This window comes from Sander lucioperca, chromosome 13, assembly GCF_008315115.2.
Source record: "Sander lucioperca isolate FBNREF2018 chromosome 13, SLUC_FBN_1.2, whole genome shotgun sequence".
NCBI classification, from domain to species: domain Eukaryota; kingdom Metazoa; phylum Chordata; class Actinopteri; order Perciformes; family Percidae; genus Sander; species Sander lucioperca.
Window position 1 is genome coordinate 24,779,973 of NC_050185.1, and position 21,547 is coordinate 24,801,519.

General features: G+C 41.1%; 3 protein-coding genes across 3 annotated transcripts; all 3 read left to right on the forward strand.

The window, feature by feature from the left end:
- Positions 1-5,383: 5,383 nt before the first annotated feature.
- Positions 5,384-6,349, forward strand: LOC116055016 (odorant receptor 131-2-like). The gene has a single exon (XM_031306770.1). The coding sequence runs from the start codon at positions 5,384-5,386 to the stop codon at positions 6,347-6,349; it is 966 nt and encodes a 321-aa protein (XP_031162630.1).
- Positions 6,350-15,803: 9,454 nt separating this feature from the next.
- Positions 15,804-16,769, forward strand: LOC116055015 (odorant receptor 131-2-like). The gene has a single exon (XM_031306769.1). The coding sequence runs from the start codon at positions 15,804-15,806 to the stop codon at positions 16,767-16,769; it is 966 nt and encodes a 321-aa protein (XP_031162629.1).
- A 3,127-nt stretch (positions 16,770-19,896) lies between these two features.
- Positions 19,897-20,862, forward strand: LOC116055014 (odorant receptor 131-2-like). The gene has a single exon (XM_031306768.1). The coding sequence runs from the start codon at positions 19,897-19,899 to the stop codon at positions 20,860-20,862; it is 966 nt and encodes a 321-aa protein (XP_031162628.1).
- Positions 20,863-21,547: the final 685 nt, after the last annotated feature.

Consider the following 21,547-nt stretch of genomic DNA (forward strand, 5'->3'; position numbering starts at 1 on the left):
TTTTTGTTAAATTCTGATTGTTTTTATTTTTTTGTTTAGTTTTGCAACATTGTTGATTGTTCGAGATAAATAAAATAAATGAAATGAAATAAATGAAAATTAAATGAAAGCATATGAACAAATAACAGATTTGGATTGGCAGATTGGCAGTTTCTGATAATAAAGTTTGAACCAAAAACCATAACGTTTCCATTGTTGGTTTTATTGCCCCCCTTATACAGTGTGTCCACAGTACTCCCTCGTTTCCAAGCCTCTAAAACGGAGACATTTGGAAACACCGCTCCCCCCGTTTTGGTTTGAAAACTCTGGGGTTGCATTGTGGTGTGGACGGACACAAACGGAGTCCTTTAGAAACGACGTCACACTTCAGTTAATCTTATCCGTTAGGTATAGAATAGGTATCTGTATTTTCAACTCATAAATCTATGATTTTCAACCACAGAGTAGCATCAGACAATCTGCTTCCTGTTTAAACTGGCACGCACATGCCAGTGTATGAAAATGGTCATGTGATATGCATTGTCAGACGTGTTAATATGGATGGAGATGAGTTCTGCTACTGAAGCTAAAAGTATTGTGTGGACGGAGATCATTTTTGTCTCAAAACACTGCTTACAAATGAAAAGTACTGTAGATGTAGCCTCAGACCTCACATATTATACCTCTTCCAAAGAATGTATGTCTTATGAAACCTAGAGATTATTTTCCAATAGAGGTAACCCCTATATTGATGAAACCCCAAAAAGCTTCAGAGAAAACTGGTGGATCTTTAGTTCTGATTTTACTATGTATAACAAAAAAAATACTTTCAGGGGCCCATGCAACTTGTGAGAGCCCAGTCCTATCTTAACAGCACTGCGGAGTAAGGTCTGGCTACAACACAGGTGTATTCTCGGATAGGACAAAAAAATGCTCTAGGTTGTTTCGCAATTCTTCAAACCAATCGTCTTGGGTGGTGCTAAGCTCCGGACGCAGCGATGGTGGCAGGAACTTGTTTTGGTGGAACATTTGCACCCCGCAAAAGAAAACGCCACATAAAATATTAAATAAAGTTAACTGTTCACACAATACAGTAATGTGAGTGATTTAAATTAGCTGGATACATGGTTGAACGTAATTTTCTCTTACCAGCGTATCGTCGTGTGTACTTCTTTCACAGCAATCCCACCAATCGGTCCCAAAACGTCCCAGTAACATAGTAAATGCCGTAAACATATTCTTCTTAAATCTTCACAATTATTCCCTGAAAGAAACCAGCAGGCCTTCCTTCTTGCTTGATCTAAATTTTCTTCAAAACTTGCCATTTTTAGTGTGCAGCTCGCAAGCTCGAAGGTGTTTCCCATAGCAAAGGGATTTTGAGAATGCCAACATACAGAGAGCGGAAGCTAAGGAGCAAAGCCTCAAATCCAGCCACACGCCGGATTACAATAGGCTAGGCTAACTATAGCCATGTTAGCTACGTATAACTCTAGTATTAACATTGGGTACATCTGCAAGAATATATGAAATTAAAGCTGCAAGCAGCGATGGACGGGCCCTCGCTCCCCTGCGCGCGCTCCTTGCGACCGTGCATTTGCGCGGCACTCAGACACCGCAAATCGTCACCAATGAAAAGGGAACTCCCTGCTGCGTTCAATGATACCTCACACAAGACTCTACCTTAGATGGGTCAGCATTTATGAAAGGGGGCGTGACTTGAACATAGGGGGCGGGCCAAACCATCACCAATGAAGAAGTAACTCTCTGCTGAGTTCATTGATACCTCACACAATGGTCAACCTTAAATCGTTCAATTGTTATGAAAGGGGGCGTGGCTTAAGCATAGGGGGCGGGCCAAACCATCACCAATGAAGAAGCAACTCTCTGCTGAGTTCAATGACACCTCACACAAGACTCTACGCCATACAGTTTATTAGCTGTGAAAGGGGGCGTGGCTTACGCACAGGGGGCGGGCCAAACCATCACCAATGAAGAAGCAACTCTGCTGAGTTCAATGACACCTCACACAAGACTCTACCTTAAACGGTTCAAATGTTATGAAAGGGGGCGTGGCCTGAGTAAGTGGTTATATTATAGGGGCCGGCTCATTATCACATTTAGACCACACATTCTAAGTTTCATGTAAATCGGATGATGTTTGTCATATAAGGCGCATTTCCTGTTGCCAGCAGGGGGCGCTATGACCAAAAGTCAAATTTGGCCTGTAGGTGTCCTCAGGCCTGGACCCTTGTCAATCGTGAGAAATTTCGGTCAGATACGACAACGTACACTCAAGTTACAACAACTTCTTTGTTCATCGCTAAACACTCAAAATGGCCGCCACGCCACGCCCACACCGTCAGACGAAAAGTTTTTCTTTTAATAACTTTTCATCTTTAAGGTGTTGGATTGATACAGACCAAGTTTGAAGTACATCGGATGAAATCTCTAGGAGGAGTTCGTTAAAGTATAGCACCTTGTCTTTTGGGCCTACTTCCTGTTGCCACTAGGGGGCGCTATGACTTTAAGTAAATATCGGCCTTTATTTGTCCTCAGGGTTGGACTCTTATGAATCCTGAAAAGTTTCGAGCCAATCGGACAACGTACACTTGAGTTACACCCACTTCCTGTTTCGGCGGCAAAACGCACAAAATGGCCGCCCTGCCACAGCCACGCCCTATGACGAAAAGTTTTTCTTTTAACAACTTTTCATCTTTAATGTCTTAAGATGGCACAGACCGAATTTGAAGTTGAACGGATGAAATCTCTAGGAGGAGTTCGTTAAAGTACGACATGTGGAAATGGCCAAAATCGCACTAATTTCGAACTTTGAAATCAAAATGGCGGACTTCCTGTTGTGCTTAGGGTATGGCTTCAATGACGTTTTTTGTACATCTTGACATGATACATATGTGTACCAAGTTTCGTGAGTCTACGTTAAACGCACTGCAGGGGCTCAATTTTTTTAACATTGTAGGGGGCGCTAGCGAGCCATTTTTGCGCGCCTATTCCCGAAACCCTTAAAATACGTAAATTTTCACCAGACTTGATGCGACCGCCAAATTTGGTGAGTTTTTGAATATGTTAAGCCCCTCAAAAAGCCAATTCATTTGCCGGGAAAATAATAATAATAATAATTCCTTCAGTTTCAATAGGGCCTTCGCCGCTGTCGGCGCTCGGGCCCTAATTACTTTAATGTTTGTCCCTGACAGTGGCCTAGCAGTATGTGCCGGTGGAACACAAGCGGACCGCTGTAGCGAGCAGCATAAAACGCCAGTGGATCGGTTTATGCCACTGTATCACTAGTGGTATCAGATATTACTCTGAACAAAGTAAATAAGTGGGTGGGAAGGGGCTGGGAGGGTTGTGGAAGATGAGGTGGCTGGCTGATTGTGAATTGTGTCGATTTTGGTTTGAAAGGATGATAGCTTGCTAGTACAACATCCTTCCATAAAGTTGTATTTGCTGCAGCCTAAGGCCAATGTCATTGCTTGTCTGGGTCTGGGTCAAGTAGCATATGAGATTGTTATATATAATATTATATGTATATATAATTGTTATATGACTATAGAGACAAAAGAAAAGAAATCTCACAGAAATGTATTGAAATCACACAGAGAACAATAATGACTAAACCTCTTGGCTTTTGAAAATTGTTCTCCCAAGTGTTGGCAATCAGGGGAAACAAAACTAAACTCTTTCATTTTTTTCTCCAGAAAAGACCGTACGATTTTATCCAAAAAGGTTAGTTGTGTCACCTCTAATGCATTATCTGTCTGTGATTTGGCTTCATTTTAGCGTCTCTTTTCTTCCACTCCTCTGCCTTCCAATACACACACAGTAAATAAGGCCCTCCTGTAAGGCCTCTCTATTGGCTGAACAAACTCGAGCCCCCGAATGACTTGATGTGATTGGTCGAGCCAGCTGTCAGTCAAGACTTTACGATCCAAGATGGAACCCGGCATTAGATCGTCATTAGATCGGTTCTTTGTACAATAAGATGACTGAATACAGTAAATAGCCTCTCAAACATGGATTTATCAGTATGGAATGATTATGCAAGGTCTCTGAAATGTCTCTGTCTTCCCGGCCAGATTACTAAACTTCTGGAAGGGATACAAAAACACCGAAGGACTCTATAGAAAGGGCTAGCTGTCGGTTGACGAGCTACAGCTACATCAAGACGAACATACGCAAGTTGATTTTTGGAATAATAATAATTTATTTAAAATATTTATTTATTGATGTTACAAATTCACTGTAATTCCACGATGGATTGAAAAAGCTTCTGGATGGCCAACAATTGTCAAAGGACCTCGTTGAAACTGCAAATGTCTCTGCTTCTAAACAAAAACAAAAGCACCTACACTGTATTAATCTGGAGATATTAAATACGACATATAAAGTACGTGTTTCTCCTGTTGTAGGCTACAGCGTTGACTTAGTAGGGTTAATACGTACAATATTATATACAGTTAATACAGAATATGAATCTGTGAATAACAAACAAAATTTTGCACTTAGTTTCAATAAAAGAAGTGAACTCGCAGTCTAGGCCTATAATTGAATAAAACACAGTATAATAATCATGTTGTCAATTTTGTGAAGAGGAGCACGGACCAAACACATCTACACTTCTTAGCATGCACACTAGCTCCCATCTTTGCCATCCTAATCACAATGTGTTGCTTTTAAGTAGCTGGGAATATCATTAAAGCGTGTTGAAATGCAGAAAATGAATTCATTATAAATCAAACTGCATTGGGTGTAGAGTAAAAGGACTGTTTTTAAGTTGCCTAATACGTTCTGGTGCTACACAATTTTCTGTTATCTTTGTCAATAATTACAGTGTCATGAGTACTTCCTTTAATGTCAAACAATTGTGTGGCATGATCTAGTTATTATATCATGAATGGTTTGTAAATGTTGTCGCCAAATAAAACTACCTTTGGAGTTGATAGTGAATTCTAATGACTTACTATTTTTTTAACAAAGCTACTTGAGTTAAGTTAAATTAATGACAAAGCCAAGAATAAAGACAATTAAAGTATTGAAAGCAGTGGAAATGTGACAGTGTTATAGAGATTACATCATTCATTTCTAATCTAATGACCATGCTGATGTAATGATGTCCTGTAAGGGGTGGCTTGAGGACAAAGCATATATACCGTACGCTGCATGAAAAAAAAGCACCAGATCAGCTTCGCTCTTTTGAAAATGAACATGGCCTCTAACCTCCTGACTTGACTGCTCAATATCGATGGATAATTTGGGATTCTGCACTGAGGAGGTATTTGTGGTGATGGAGAAGTTTGTCCTTTTTTGGCATGATGAGCATTACTTTGTAGCGTACTAGTACAATTACAGCAAGCCAAAAGAGCTTTTCTTCAGATATCATATCATAATGGTGTATTTGCTGCAGCCTAAGGCCAATGTCACTGAAAATCTGGATCCAGGTCAAGATGCATACGAGATAATGTTGTTGGGCTTGTTTATCGTAATCTCAATCTGCTCTTTTTTCTACATTAACTGTGTTTTGCTGTTCACCCTGAGGAGTAAGCCGGTGTTTTGTGAGACATCCCGATTTATTCTGCTGTTTAATTTGCTCTTTGCAGACACTTTTCAGCAGGTACCAAACCTTCTGCTTTACATACTGGCTTGGATTAATTTGAAAATTCCATATTATGCATGTGGTTTCCTTGTTGTGGTCAGTGTTGTCGCAGACTCAATCTCTCCTCTCACCCTGGCTGTGATGTCAGTTGAGAGATATGTGGCTGTATGCCTGCCTCTGAGGCATGCTACTATCTTCACTGTGAGAAGCACAGGCATGGCCATTGCTGTGGTGTGGGCCCTTAGTTTTATCAATATCCTCATTCGAGTTTTTATGCTGGTACGTGTGTTCACAATAATCCCCTTTAATCCGCATATGAATGAGTTCTGCTCTAAAGAAGCCTTGTTTTTTGCACCAATCTTTAATGATTTTGAAAAAGTGTATGCCAGCACTCTCTTTGTGTCAGTGGGTTTAGCAATCATCGGCTCCTATGTTGGTGTAGCACTTGTAGCCACGTCTGCCTCAACAGACAAAGCATCAGCCAGAAAGGTTCTTCAAACGCTTCTGCTTCACCTGATTCAGCTATGCCTGGTTCTAACTTCTTCCATGTTCTCCACCATTATTATAGTCATTGCTAGAACAGCGGGGAGATTAACCGTTTTACGTATTTACAATGTTTGTTTTGTGTTCTTGAGTATCCTTCCAAGGTGTCTGAGTGCTCTCATCTATGGACTCAGGGATCAAACCATTAGACCCGTCCTCATGCAAAATCTGTGCTGTGGGTGGAAAAGCTCAGTTTTCCCCAACAAGAGCCGGTGACAGTTTGAGATGAATGCTTTCAATACAAACTCCACTTTTCTATCTGAAATATATAAAGAAATGTGTTATTATCTCTAAGAATATGTTTTCTGAATTAAATGAAATCTTTATTTTGAACGATTAAAAGAATATATATTAAATGTCTAAACAAATAAAAAAGAAAATGTAACTATGACAAAAACTAATTTTCAACGTAACACTTGACCCGTTTGTAAAGGGATAGTCAGAAGCTATCGGCTTATCAGGTCCTACTCACAACAACAGTCAAATAAGATAAATCAAACAGACCATTTAAAAAAACAACAAAAAAAACAAGCAGCATTAACATCTGCGTGACTTTCACTATCCTTCCTCACCTCTCTACTTTTCAAAAATAAGTCTTTAGTACCTTTTTCAAATTGCAACATATCTACACTTTGATTAATCGAATAGTTCACACTATTCCATAAAACACACATACTTTTGAACTTTATCCGGGCATACTGCTGTTTTAAATTTAAATCCCCTCTTAAGACATAGGCTCCCTCTCTATATGTGAACAGTTCTATGTTTCCAGGCAGCTGTTTATGTTTTGCTTCATGGATTATTTGTGCAGTCTTAAATTCTACCAGATCTTGTGTGTGTGTAATGTTAAATACAGTATATTGGTGTGCTCGTGATATCCAACATTGTTTACTATCTGAATGGCTCTTTTTTCTCATTTGGTAAGAAGTATGTACAAACAACAATCAAATATTTTCAGATTTTGAATCGATTAATTTCTGAAATTGGCATCCATTGCAGTTGTCCTATCTGAGGGCCTACATACTTAAGATATTGAAAGAGGCTTCACTGCTCAGAACCGTTTTTAAGCCTGTAAAATCACTTGAAAGCCAAGAGGCTTTAAAATCTCCTTTTAATTCAAAATCAGGTGCCACACTGGAGTACCTTTAACTATGAGAGGGCTTTGGGGTTTAAAAAACAGTTCATTTAGTCATTGCTTTCTGATAGTTTCAAGTAAATCTGGAAATATAATGATAATAACTTATTGTTAAACATTTTGCCTCTTTTTTGAGTGAAGGCAGAAATCAAATGAACTGATGACAGCTGCATGTAAACAAGGTCTGTACAGAAATAAGGTATTATATTTCCATGTTTTACTTTTTTGAATATGTCCAACATTTGTTTAGTATACACTTGCATCTTCTTGTTTGTGTTTTATGGAAAGCATATGAACAAATATGACAGATTTGGATTTCTGTTCTCTACATATATTATTAGCGACAACAAAGTGTTTATGCTGGAAACAGCAGTTTCTGATAATAAAGTTTGAACCAAGAACCAAAATGTTTCCATTGTGGATTTTATTGCCCCCCTGTTACAGTGCAGTGACCCCATAGACCCCTTCTAAAACATTCCTCACCTCAGGCTGCATCTACGCTATACTTTGGTTGAAAATCAAATATATGTATTTCTCTACATTCCACCTTGTTGTCGGTCGAAGCAAATAATTCCCTGGTCCTACTTTTCACAGTTGTCGTTCTTTCTCCGAAGTACTTTCTGTATTTTCAACCGCAGAGTAACATCAGACAATCTGCTTCCTATTTACACTGTACATGCCAGTGTATGAAAATGGCCATGTGATATGCATTGTCAGACGTGTTAATATGGATGGAGATGAGTTCTGCTACTGGAGCTAGTACTGTAGATGTAGCCTCAGACCTCACATATTATACCTCTTCCAAAGAATGTATGTCTCATGAAACCTAGGCTAGGCTAACTATAGCCATGTTAGCTAAGTATAACGCTAGTATTAACATTTCATGCAAAATGTTTTATTGAACAAGAGCATAATTTGAACATAGTATTGGAGATTGAACTCCATCGTTATATTAATACATTTGTATTAATACATTTGATATATTAATACATTTAATATAGGGGTAGGGAACCATGATGTAACCCCCCAATGGAATCCAGACACCGGTGGCGGTGGGGAAGGCCGGAAGACCAGACCGAGGAGGCACTGGAGCGACACCTGTAGAATCACTAGAACGGGAGGTGGAAGGGGAGGAGGAGGGACGATGCCTTTCTGAAATGACAGCTGATAGCACAGGGAGAGAAAGCGCTTTAAAAACAGTGTTGTGACGCTGTGATTGGCCTATGGAATCTTTGCCCGTTCCTGATTGGATTATCAGAAGGAGAGCGCCTCAAGCGCTGATTCGCTTTAGGAGAGACGCTTTAGGTCTTCCTGAAAGAATTTGCGCTGAGCTACATTTCAATCAGGAGAGACTGTTTGCAGATATGCAAAATGTTTTATTGAACAAGAGCATAATTTGAACATAGTATTGGAGATTGAACTCCATCGTTATATTAATACATTTGTATTAATACATTTGATATATTAATACATTTAATATAGGGGTAGGGAACCATGATGTAACCCCCAAAACATGACTGAAATTGGAACATGAAGGAAACACACAAAAATGAAATACGATTTTATTTATAAAATATGTAGCTTACCTCTGTGTGGCACGGATCTGAAACAGAAAAGCAAAAACAGTGATCCGTACCGAAACAGCATGCGAAATACTTCCCGTATTTCGGTCATCGGCGACTCAGGCCGGTAAAACATGGCATCTCCGCCGGTACGGCAATTCAGGCCGGCAAACACGGCATCTCCGCCGGTACGGCAATTCAGGCCGGCAAACACGGCATCTCCGCCGGTACGGCAACTCAAGCCGGCAACACGGCATCTCCGCCGGTACGGCAACTCAGGCCGGCAAACACGGCATCTCCGCCGGTACGGCAACTCAAGCCGGCAACACGGCATCTCCGCCGGTACGGCAACTCAGGCCGGCAACACGGCATCTCCGCCGGTATGGCACTTAGGGGCGGCATACGCGGCATCTCCGCCGGTACGCAACTCAGCCCGGTACATAGAATGACACATAGCTCCCGTATAGTTTTAATTAAATCTATTGATTTAGGCTATCAATTTAAGTACAATATGAACAGAAAATTCCCGGTCGAAGTGAAAGCTAGCTGAAGAATTACACCACCACCGGTTATATGCTGTTACGGCAACTCGGCCCGTAAACCGTACCATTTACGCAATGTAGCAGTAAACATAACCCATCTTCTTTTTACCATTACACTTATATCTCTAGTTCGACATGAACGGGATTGCTCATGGATGTGAGACATGCCAAAACACCGCCACAGGTTATACCAAGCTTACCGGGTTTTCGGCTTTAGGGATCGTTGATTGTTGAGGACAACGTCGACGTCAGGACGAATGTATGCAGAGTAAGCCGAAGAAGACCACCGACCCAGCCTTTGCAGCGAGGTCCGAGACATTCCTTGACTGGCCGCCGTGGTTGCAGCCCCTATCCTGAATGAATGCGATGAATAATGCTGCGGTGAAATGCCAGATTTGAGGAGAACTGCTTCCAGATGTTGCTTAAACCACCCTTTAGACAAGGGACAATCCCCCGAAATAATGAACAGAGGCGCGAGGGAGTTAGTAGAAGGCCTTGCTGTAAGATAATTCAACATGGATTTAAATGGGCAAAATACTGTATCTGTGCGGGCGACAACTACTGAGAAAGCTCCTCCGCGTTTAGAATGCTTAAGATGTAAGCAGTAATGATTAGCGTGAAAGGCCAGATCAGAGAAAGTGATATCACTATCGGGGTTGAAGGATTTAAAAGGAGTAGCAAATTCACCGCCTCTGAGAAATGCGTAGAAAGCTAACTAAAACCCTATCCTGAGTGTCGACACTAGTTTATGTAGAATACCGAGAGTGATAGGCTGCCTGAAGTCAGGGGAAGAAGGGTGAGCTTTAGAGATGCCTTTCAACAGCAATTTATAGACTGATTAGAAAGGAGGCTTGGAAACGATGGATCGTAACATTTTATGTGAAACTGGATACCTGCAATCAACCCACAAGTATACTGCACCTTGAAGTCGCGAGTATCGGTACAATAACATATGAAGGCACAAATGCTTTTAACAAGAACTGGTCTGAGAGGTACACAAATTATTACACAAAATAAAGAAAAAGTATGCCAGGCAAAATCATAGGTTTTAAGAGTGGAAGCCGCTAGTCCTTTCCTCATGTACATCCTAGAAGAATCTAGATAATGTTGCAAGGGGTTTAGATTTAATGCAGCGCTAGCTCTAGAAGAGAGGGAAGCTCTACCGGGACGGGGCTGGCTGATGGGCAGAGGCTTCGAAAGGTCTGAAAGTGAAAACGAGACAGTGCATCAGCCACATTGTTAAAATGCTGGGGACATGACGGGTGGTGATGATGAAATTATTCATAACCGCGGACCATGTGATGCTTCTCATGAACGGCATGATTTTGCTATACGATGAGCGCCCTCTATTGATTATACCGACAACTGCTTGGTTATCACACATGACTGAGATGCGTTTGCGCTTCCAGTGATGCCCCTAGACGCGGCAGGCTGGGGTAGAATGGGGTAGATCTCATGCAGGGCTGATGAATCGGACTGGGAAAAATTTGGGAGGCCAGTGGCCTGCGAACCACTGCTCCTGAAAAAATCCCCCAAAGCCCGCGGAAGGGGCAGCGTCAGTGAAAAACCGCAGAGAGTCAGAAGAATGCACCAACTCATCATAAAATAAGGAAACCCCATTCCAATGCTCCAAAAGGTGAGACCAAAAACGCAAATCGGAGCAGCACCCGTCATCTAGGGACACGCGATCGTGCAATTGGGAGATGGAGGATGCTGTGTCCAGCAACCGGGAAATAAACGAGCGCCCCTGTGGGATTACGTGCATGGCAAAATTGAGATGCCCGAGAAGGGAGAGCAACTCACGTTTAGAGATGGAGACAGCGGAAGAGTGGGACGCAGCGATGCTGCGAACGCGCATCAATTAATCGTGCGGGAGAGACGCTTTCATGCATGCAGAATCTAAGGTAATGATTTTTTCCTTTTCGCCCGCAAGCGCCCAGAAATGTTGGCAGCAGCGGGAATATATGGCCTACCTATGAACGGGGCCGGAGCAGAGGTGGCCAGGGAAAAGTCGCCTTCTCCGGGGGCTGTAGGGGCTGGCTGAGAAAAACCGTGCGCCGGCAAAGACATGGAGGCCACAGCGGTGGCGGCGGTTGAGGACCCGAGGAAAGCGGGTGAGCGTTCAATGGACTGCAGCCTTGCATCCATGGACTGAAGAGAGCCGGCCAGGGATTGAAGAGAACCGAGAATCAGAGCCGTGTCAGATGACCCACTTGGCATGGCCGCAGCAGCCGCCAGGCTGAGGGAACCCGCACTGCGCCTCTTCGGCGGGGCACGAGGAGGGGCGTCCGCCTTCGCAGATCGCTTCCAACCGTGAGCCGCCGCGGAGCAGCCAGCTCTTGGAGCAGCCAGCTCTTGGAGCAGCCAGTTCTTGGAGCAGCCAGCTCTCGGAGCTCCGGAGAAGATAAGCCCGGAGCCGCCGCGATGCCTCGATCCTGAAGCTGCAGGATGATCCTTTCCGACGCCGCGCCGGCTGAAACAGGAACGGGCAGAGAGGCCAGGTGAGAGCTCCTGCGGACGCCGTCCAAAGAAGCTGGATTTGCCGCCGGCAATGAGAAGAGATCCGGACCTGGGTCCGATGCGGGATCAGACTCGAAATCTGACATAGCGAGACAGCAGAGCACGGTACAAAACAGCAAGGGAACGAGCGCCATACAGCCGTCCGACTGACAACACGACGCCTTTCTGAAATGACAGCTGATAGCACAGGGAGAGAAAGCGCTTTTAAAACAGTGTTGTGACGCTGTGATTGGCCTATGGAATCTTTGGCCTTTCCTGATTGGATTATCAGAAGGAGAGCGCCTCAAGCGCTGATTCGCTTTAGGAGAGACTGATTATTTGATAGGTCTTCCTGAAAGAATTTGCGCTGAGCTACATTGGGTACATCTGCAAGAATATATGAGATAACTTTACTGGTTGTCCCTGACAGTGGCCTAGCGAACCGTATGTGCCGGTAGAACACAAGCGGACCGCTGTAGCGAGCAGCATAAAACGCAGGGGATCGGTTTATGCCACTGTATCACTAGTGGTATCAGGGATTACTCTGAACAAAGTAAATAAGTGGGTGGGAAGGGGCCAGGAGGGTGGTGGAAGATGAATTGTGTCGACTTTGGTTTGTAAGGATGATAGCTTGCTAGTAGTCATTCCATAAAGTTGTATTTGCTGCAGCTTAAGGCCAATGTCACAGCCTTTCTGGATCCAGGTCAAGAAGGATATGAGATTGATATATATAATATTATATGTATATATAATTGTTATATGACTATAGAGTCAGTCAAGACATTACTATCCAAGATAGAACCCGGCTAACTTGATTACATCGGTTCTTGTACAAAAAGATGACTGAATACAGTAAACAGCCTCTCAAACATGGATGTATCACTCTGGAATTATTGTGCAAAGTCTCCGAAATGTCCCTGTCTTCCCGGCCAGATTACTAAGCTTCTGGAAGGGATACAAAAACACCGAAGGACTCTATAGAAAGGGCTAGCTGTCAGCTAATGAGCTACAGCTATGGCGAGACGAACATACGCAAGTTGATTTTTTTAATAATAATTAGGGGTCCAAGCCCGAGGGGGCATGGGAACCGCGTATGCAAGGCAACGCGGTTCCAGTGGAGCTGTGGAACCCTATTGTTTTTCTACTGATTTTCCTCCTCCATTATTTTTCTTCTCCGCCTAAAACTCCGACTACAGCCTAAACCGTACATGGTAGGGGGTTGCCGTTTTTCCGCAAGGACCTCAGGAGCAAAAATTGACCCACTTCCACCACTAGGTGGCGCTATAGCAGAAAAAATGCATTTGGCCCTATAACTCCCACACCGTACACCGGACATTTAAAAACCATATATCCACGCGTTCCCTGGATCCAACTGAATCATGTGATATAGGCCCCGCCCATTTCCGCCTAGACTTGTATGCGTGAAAAATCGTGATTTATCAAAAACCTATTTTTTCGATCTCCTCCTAGACTGTGCGACCAATCTGCACGAAACTTGGACCGTAGCATCTCCAGACCGACCTGACAAAAAGTTAATAAAACGAATTTTAATAGGATAAAAATTGCGCATATTACGCACGAACAAATTTGTGTAGCTAACTATGAAAACATCAACTTTGCCATATCTCGGCCAAAATAAATTATATCAACGACAGTCATTAGATTGTTGTTTGCCATGAACCTCTGGAGGTCCACCACGCATTTTACGAGAATTGGTCACTAGGGGGCCCTACAAGTACCAAAAGTTTATATCTCATGAACGGCTCATCCGATTTTTACAAAATTTGATGGGTACCATCTAGGGACACTTCTGAGGCCAACCCTAGAGTGGGGTACTGAGGGCTCAAAGTGGGCATGGCCTACGGGACCCAAATCTAGATTCACCTCTTACACTAATGGGAACAACTTTAAATTTACAGGGTAGATGGACAATGGGTCATGGACCACACCTACCAAAAATTACACATGTGGACCACTAGGTGGCGCTATAAATTTTTTTTGCGTTTAACTCCCACATCACACATTAGAAATCCTTACATCCACGTGTTCCTTGAATCAAGCTGAATCACATGATATAGGCGACACCCATTTCTGCTTAAAATCTTTTTCGCAACATCGCGCAATGCGCAAAACCAACTTTTTCGAACTTGTCCTAGACCGTGCGATGGATCAGCACGAAACCTGGTAGGTAGCATCTCCAGATGGACCTGACCAAAAGTTACTCAAGGAATTTTGCTACGTTAAAGTATGCGCATTTGACGACCAAACAAATTTTCCTAGCTAGCTACCACACACGTATCATATCATATCTCGGCCAAATTAAATGTTATCAACAAAGAACTTGAGATCATTGTTCAACATCCCACTACGATGCTCTGTACCAAATTTGGCGAAGATCTGCCTTTACACTACATTTGCAACAGCAATGTACCGCAGACATTGCGGCTCACACCGTACCGCAGACCTTGCGGATTAAACCTCTCAGTATTCACCAATGTTTGCCCCCCTCACGTAATGCATTAGGTCCCGCTTTGGCGCAGCTCCCCGGGTCATCGGGGGCGAGTGGCGCAGCTTCCAGGGGCGTCAGGGGCAACTGGCATCGGAGGCTTGGACCCCGTCATAACTGCTTGCAGTTCTAGTTATTTATTGATGTTACAAAGTCACTGTAATTCCATGATGGATTAAAAAAGCTTCTGGATGGCCAACAGTTGTCAAATGACTTCGTTGAAACAGCAAATGTCTCTGCTTCTAAACAAAAACAAAAGTCTCTACGCTGTATTGATCTGGAGATATTAAATAAGACGTATAAAGAACGTGTTTCTCCTGTTACAGGCTACAGCGTTGGTAGGGTTAATACGTACAATATTATATACAGTTAATACAGAATATGAATCTGTGAATAACTACATTTTGACAATATTGATGACAAAGTAAGATAGAACCTTTCAATTTAAAGGTGACGAGATTTTTGTCTTTTAAAATACGCCAGTTGTTCTGGGAGCAAAAAATACAACATTTGATCCTTTGACAAACAGTGAAGCTATTCATCTTTAGGGTTGGGTACTGTTTACATTGTTATCGGTACCGATACCTGTACCTGAAATTTGGTTTCGGTACCCAATGGTACCTTTTTTCGGTACTTTTCAAATGTAATAACAAAAAAAATTTCAGTTGTAAAAATAATACCAGACCTATTTATCCTATTTATTTAGAACATTTTATAAGTTACTTAGAACATGTTATAATTTACTTAGAACATGTTATAATTTATTTAGAACATTTTATAATTTATTTTAGAACATTTTATTAGTTTCAATAAGAGAAGTGAACTCGTAGTCTAGGCCTATAATTGAATAAAACACATTATAATAATCTTATAATAAAGTATTGAAAGCAGTGGAAATGTGACAGTGTTATAGAGGCAAGGCAAGGCAAGGCAGCTTTATTTGTATAGCACATTTCAGCAACAGGGCAATTCAAAGTGCTTTACATGAAAACAGATAAAAAAATTTAAAACAGATAAAATACAAGAATAAAAGTTACAGTGCAGTATAAGAAATGAAACATTGAAGAGCAATTAAAACAGTTAAAAATTAGAGATATAGTAGAGAGATTACATCATTCATTTTTAATCTAATGACCATGCTGATGTAATGATGTCCTGTAAGGGGTGGCTTGAGGACAAAGCATATATACCGTACGCTGCATGAAAAAAGCACCAGATCAGCTTCGCTCTTTTGAAAATGAACATGGACTCTAACCTCCTGATTTGACTGCTCAACATCGATGGATAATTTGGGATTCTGCACTGAGGAGCTATTTGTGGTGATGGAGAAGTTTGTCCTTATTTTGCATGATGAACATGATACTTTGTAGCATAGTAGTACAATTACAGCAAGCCAAAAGAGCTTTTCTTCAGATATCATATCATAATGGTGTATTTGCTGCAGCCTAAGGCCAATGTCACTGCTAATCTGGATCCAGGTCAAGAAGCACAAGAAGTAATGTTGTTTGGCTTGTTTATCGTAAGCTCAATCTGCTCTTTTTTCTACATTGACTGTGTTTTGCTGTTCACCCTGAGGAGTAAGCCAGTGTTTTGTGAGACATCCAGATTTATTCTGCTGTTTAATTTACTCTTCGCAGACACTTTTCAGCAGGTACCAAACCTTCTGCTTTACATACTGGCTTGTTTTCGTATGAAAATTCAATATTATGCATGTGGTTTCCTTGTTCTGCTCTGTGTTGTCGCAGAGTCAATCTCTCCTCTCACCCTGGCTGTGATGTCAGTTGAGAGATATGTAGCTGTATGCCTGCCTCTGAGGCATGCTACCATCTTCACTGTGAGAAGCACAGGCATGGCCATTGCTATGGTGTGGGCCTTCAGTTTTATCTATACCCTCATTCGAGTTTTTATGCTGGTACATGTGTTCACAAAATTCCCCTTTGTTTCACATATGAATGACTTTTGCTCTAAAGAAGCCTTGTTTTTTGCACCAATCTTTAATGATTTTGAAAAAGTGTATGCCAGCATTCTCTTTGTGTCAGTGGGTTTAGCAATCATCGGCTCCTATATTGGTGTAGCACTTGTAGCCACGTCTGCCACAAAAGACAAAGCATCAGCCAGAAAGGTTCTTCAAACGCTTCTGCTTCACCTGATTCAGCTATGCCTGGTTCTAACTTCTTCCATGTTCTCCAATATTATTATAGTAATTGCTAGAACAGTGGGGAGATTAACCATTGTACGTATTTACAATGTTTGTTTTGTGTTCTTGAGTATCCTTCCAAGGTGTCTGAGTGCTCTCATCTATGGACTCAGGGATCAAACCATTAGACCCGTCCTCATGCAAAATCTGTGCTGTGGGTGGAAAAGCTCAGTTTTCCCCAACAAGAGCCGGTGACAGTTTGAAGTGATTGCATTTCAGGACACACTCCGGTTTTCTATATGACATGTACAAAGCCAGTTACAAAATATTTGTTTTTAAACAGCAAAATGACATGTGAAACAAATCTCTTTCATACATAGAAATGACCCTAAATGTACAATATCTAATTCCTATTAAATATGTAAGTGGGTTATTTTGAAAAAGGTCAATTGCAGAACCTTTTAATCCTAAAAAATCACTTTCATCTTAGAATTATCAGGTTCTATCTTGCAAAACAGGAAAAGAAGCAATGCTTTTGAAGGAACACAGTTTAGTCATAATTTGTGTTAAACATAAAATTAGTGTTGTATGAGACAATTATGTCAGCACTCACAATTTGATGTTTTTTTGCCGCTGTCCCTAAGCAGTGCAGCCACATGACAAAGAAGAACCTGATTGGTTCTTTTGTGTGCATTTAAAGTGCTGATTTGTTCTCAAATAGAAGCTTGCAGAACCAAGTTAGAGTTTGAATTTGAAAATACAACCTTTTTTGTTTTTTCAATAAAAAGTCCAAAACCCATATAACTTATAAAAACACCTCACATAATGATAATGAGTTGTTTAAGAATAAAAATGTGTGAATAACTCAATTTTGACAAAAATGTCAGATAGAAACTTATAGTTCCAAGTTGATGGCAATATTTTTGTCTTTGACAATGAGCCAGTTGGTCTGGGAGCATTTGATCCTTTGACAAATAGTGGGGCTATTCATCTTGACTTACATTATTGTTAATGTCGTAGTTGGCTACGTTAGCGGTGGAGGTAGCCCCAGGTGGTTTTGCTGATGCTAACGTTACAACAACAGGTTATTTGCTGCTAGGAGTGGCGCTAACATTAGCTTGCTGCTCCCGGCCTGCATTTAGTAACATAGGATTTGACTTTCAAAGCTCTGTTGTGTCATCTCCTGACTATTCCTATTTCTGTTCTATTATTTTGCTTCTTTGGAGCCAGGCCAACATAACCTGTAACTAAGGTTAGCCTCCATTATAGAAAAGCAGGCAGGGGAGAACGGCAACAGGTGAGCATCACATACTGCTCCCTGGGTACGTAGTGCCCCTAGTGCTCCCTGGGTGATGCAGTTTATTTAGGCCATAATGAATCACCCAGAGAACCTGATATGGAGAGGGCAGTAAAATATACAGGTGACAGTACTGCATACTGGGGAATACTGGCCCACTTCAAGCACTGCCTAACACTCAACCATAACACACACACAGTCACATTGACTTGTAAGGGGTCAAAGTTATCAACCAGGCATCAGAGGAGATCCAGAGAAAGATCAAATCTGATGCCAGAGGCCATCTTAAATCATAGATGGGTTACAGGGGATACAATTACCTATTATAACTGTTATAATGTGACAGTCCTTATGTAATGTAACCGAGTGGTGCCAAGTCTAGCCCGAGATGGACCATCTACAAGTGGGTTGCGTTGACATCTTGCTGACTGCGGCCAACCCGTGGCAATGACAGACCCTGCTTCTCCTCCACAAATAAGCATTTGTTGCGAGACTCAACATGTCTTTGCAGAACCACAAAGAAAGACGTTTGTATTTTCATATATCAACTTTAATTTACTGTTTCATGTTGTCTTTCAGCTGTATAAAAGTCGTGTTGTTTCTGCTGATGAAAACCCAAATTTTCTATAATTTTGCTGCCTCATAATAAACGCTTTTAAATTAAATAACGAGGGACTTTTTATTGTAAGGACTTTATAGGAGATTGAATGTGTTTATCCATGTTTGAGAGCCGCTCCTTTGACCACTAGTCACAGCAATTCATCAGCCAGTTTATTTTAAATAATAATACATACAATGTATATAGCACATTCCTAGGTACTCAGAGTCGCTTTACAGAGCAAAATGAAAGATCACAAAAAAGATAGTTAGGAGCCTGGGTTAGTTGGCTACGCTGTAAAAAGCAAGTTCCAATAGGTGCCAGGAGCTTTCAGTTGCTCATGGCCTCACAAAAGTCAGCTTGTGAGGCCATGAGCAACTGAAAGTTGGTTTCAATAATGTCAAAGTGTTTCTGAATGCTGCGCAGAAATACTCATACATCTTGCATAATTCTTTGCACATAGCATAAGTGTTGTCTGGTTTCTCTGACACGGTGAGAGAATTGTTACGTGAGCTTTTGCTAACATTAGCATTAGCTTTGGTGACTTGACAATCTGCAGATTTAGCTTTGTCTAAGGCCTTCTGAATTTACAGACTTTTCCATGCACTTAGTTTCAATAAAAGAAGTGAACTCACAGTCTAGGCCTATAATTGAATAAAACACAGTATAATAATAATTTTGTCAATTTTGTGAAGAGGAGCACCGATCAAACACATCTACACTTCTTAGCATGCACACTTGCTCCCATCTTTGCCATCCTAATCACAATGTGTTGCTTTTAAATAGCTGGGAATATTATTAAAGTGTGTAGAAATGCAGTAAATTGATCCATTATAAATCAAACTGCATTGGGTGTAGAGTAAAAGTACAGTTTTTAAGTTTCATAATACGTTCTGGTGCAACACAATTTACTGCTACCTTTGTTAAAAAATTACAGACTTATAAGTACTTCCTGTAATGTCAAACAATTGTGTGGCATTATCTAGTTATTATATCATGAATGGTTTGTAAATGTCTCCACACAAAACTACCTTTAGAGTCGATAGTGAATTCTAATCACTTACTATTTTTTAACAAAGCTACTTGAGTTAAGTTAAATTAATGAAAAAGCCAAAAATAAACACTTAAAGTATTGAAAGCAGTGGAAATGTGACAGTGTTATAGAGATTACATCATTCATTTCTAATCTAATGACCATGCTGATGTAATGATGTCCTGTAAGGGGTGGCTTGAGGACAAAGCATATATACCGTACGCTGCAGGAAAAAACAGCACCAGATCAGCTTCGCTCTTTTGAAAATGAACATGGACTCTAACCTCCTGACTTGACTGCTCAACATCGATGGATAATTTGGGATTCTGCACTGAGGAGCTATTTGTGGTGATGGAGAAGTTTGTCCTATTTTGCATGATGAACATGATACTTTGTAGCATAGTAGTATAATTACAGCAAGCTAAAACAGCTTTTCTTCAGATATCGTCCCATAATGGTGTATTTGGTGCAGCCTAAGGCCAATGTCACTGAAAATCTGGATCCAGGTCAAGATGCACAAGAAGTAATGTTGTTTGGCTTGTTTATCGTAAGCTCAATCTGCTCTTTTTTCTACATTAACTGTGTTTTGCTGTTCACCCTGAGGAGTAAGCCGGTGTTTTGTGAGACATCCAGATTTATTCTGCTGTTTAATTTGCTCTTTGCAGACACTTTTCAGCAGGTACCAAACCTTCTGCTTTACATACTGGCTTGTTTTGATATGAAAATTCCCTTTGATGCATGTGGTTTCCTTGTTCTGCTCTGTGTTGTCACAGAGTCAATCTCTCCTCTCACCCTGGCTGTGATGTCAGTTGAGAGATATGTAGCTGTATGCCATCCTATGAGGCATGCTACCATCTTCACCATGAGAAGCACAGGCATGGCCATTGCTATGGTGTGGGCCTTCAGTTTTATCAATATCCTCATTCGAGTTTTTATGCTGGTACATGTGTTCACAAAATTCCATTTTGATTCGCATATGAATGACTTTTGCTCTAAAGAAGCCTTGTTTTTTGCACCAATCTTTAATGATTTTGAAAAAGTGTATGCCAGCACTCTCTTTGTGTCAGTGGGTTTAGCAATCATCGGCTCCTATATTGGTGTAGCACTTGTAGCCACGTCTGCCTCAACAGACAAAGCATCAGCCAGAAAGGTTCTTCAAACGCTTCTGCTTCACCTGATTCAGCTATGCCTGGTTCTAACTTCTTCCATGTTCTCCACCATTATTATAGTCATTGCTAGAACAGTGGGGAGATTAACCGTTTTACGTATTTACAATGTTTGTTTTGTGTTCTTGAGTATCCTTCCAAGGTGTCTGAGTGCTCTCATCTATGGACTCAGGGATCAAACCATTAGACCCGTCCTCATGCATAATCTGTGCTGTGGGTGGAAAGGCTCAGTTTTCCCCAACAAGAGCCGGTGACAGTTTGAGATGAATGCTTTTCAATACAAACTCCACTTTTCTATCTGAAGTATATAAAGAAATGTGTTATTATCTCTAAAATGTATCTGTTTTCTGAATGAAATGAAATCTTTATTTTGAACAATTAAAAGAATATATATTCAATGTGTAAATGAATAACAAAAAAAAAGAAATAGTACAACAATAAAACAATAATACATTTTCAACATAACACATGTCCCGTTTTGAAAAGTGATAGGCAGAAGCTATAAGCTTATCAGGTCCTACTCACAACAACAGTCAAATAAGATAAATCTAACAGACCATTTTAAACAATGCAAAAATATTACTCCAATTCACATCTTACTTATTAAGATAGGGAACAAACAACAACAAAACTAGCAGCATTAAAATCACTGTGATTTTTACTATCCTCCCTCACCTCCTCACCTACTTTTAAAAAATAAATCTTTTGAACTTTTTTTTAAATTGTAACATATGTACACTTTGATTGATTGATTTGTTCAGATTATTCCAACCCCCCCCCCCCTGCCCCCCCCACACACACACACACACACACACACAAACACTTTTAAGACTTTACTGTAAAATATCTTGAAAGCCAAGAGGCTTTAAAATCTCCTTTTAATTCAAAATCAGGTGCCACACTGGAGTACCTTTAACTACTGTATGAGAGGGCTTTGGG

Bases quoted from the DNA above. Each gene is read 5' to 3' on its own strand.
- LOC116055014 (XM_031306768.1), top strand. From the start codon at position 19,897: ATGGTGTATTTGGTGCAGCCTAAGGCCAATGTCACTGAAAATCTGGAT.
- LOC116055016 (XM_031306770.1), top strand. From the start codon at position 5,384: ATGGTGTATTTGCTGCAGCCTAAGGCCAATGTCACTGAAAATCTGGAT.
- LOC116055015 (XM_031306769.1), top strand. From the start codon at position 15,804: ATGGTGTATTTGCTGCAGCCTAAGGCCAATGTCACTGCTAATCTGGAT.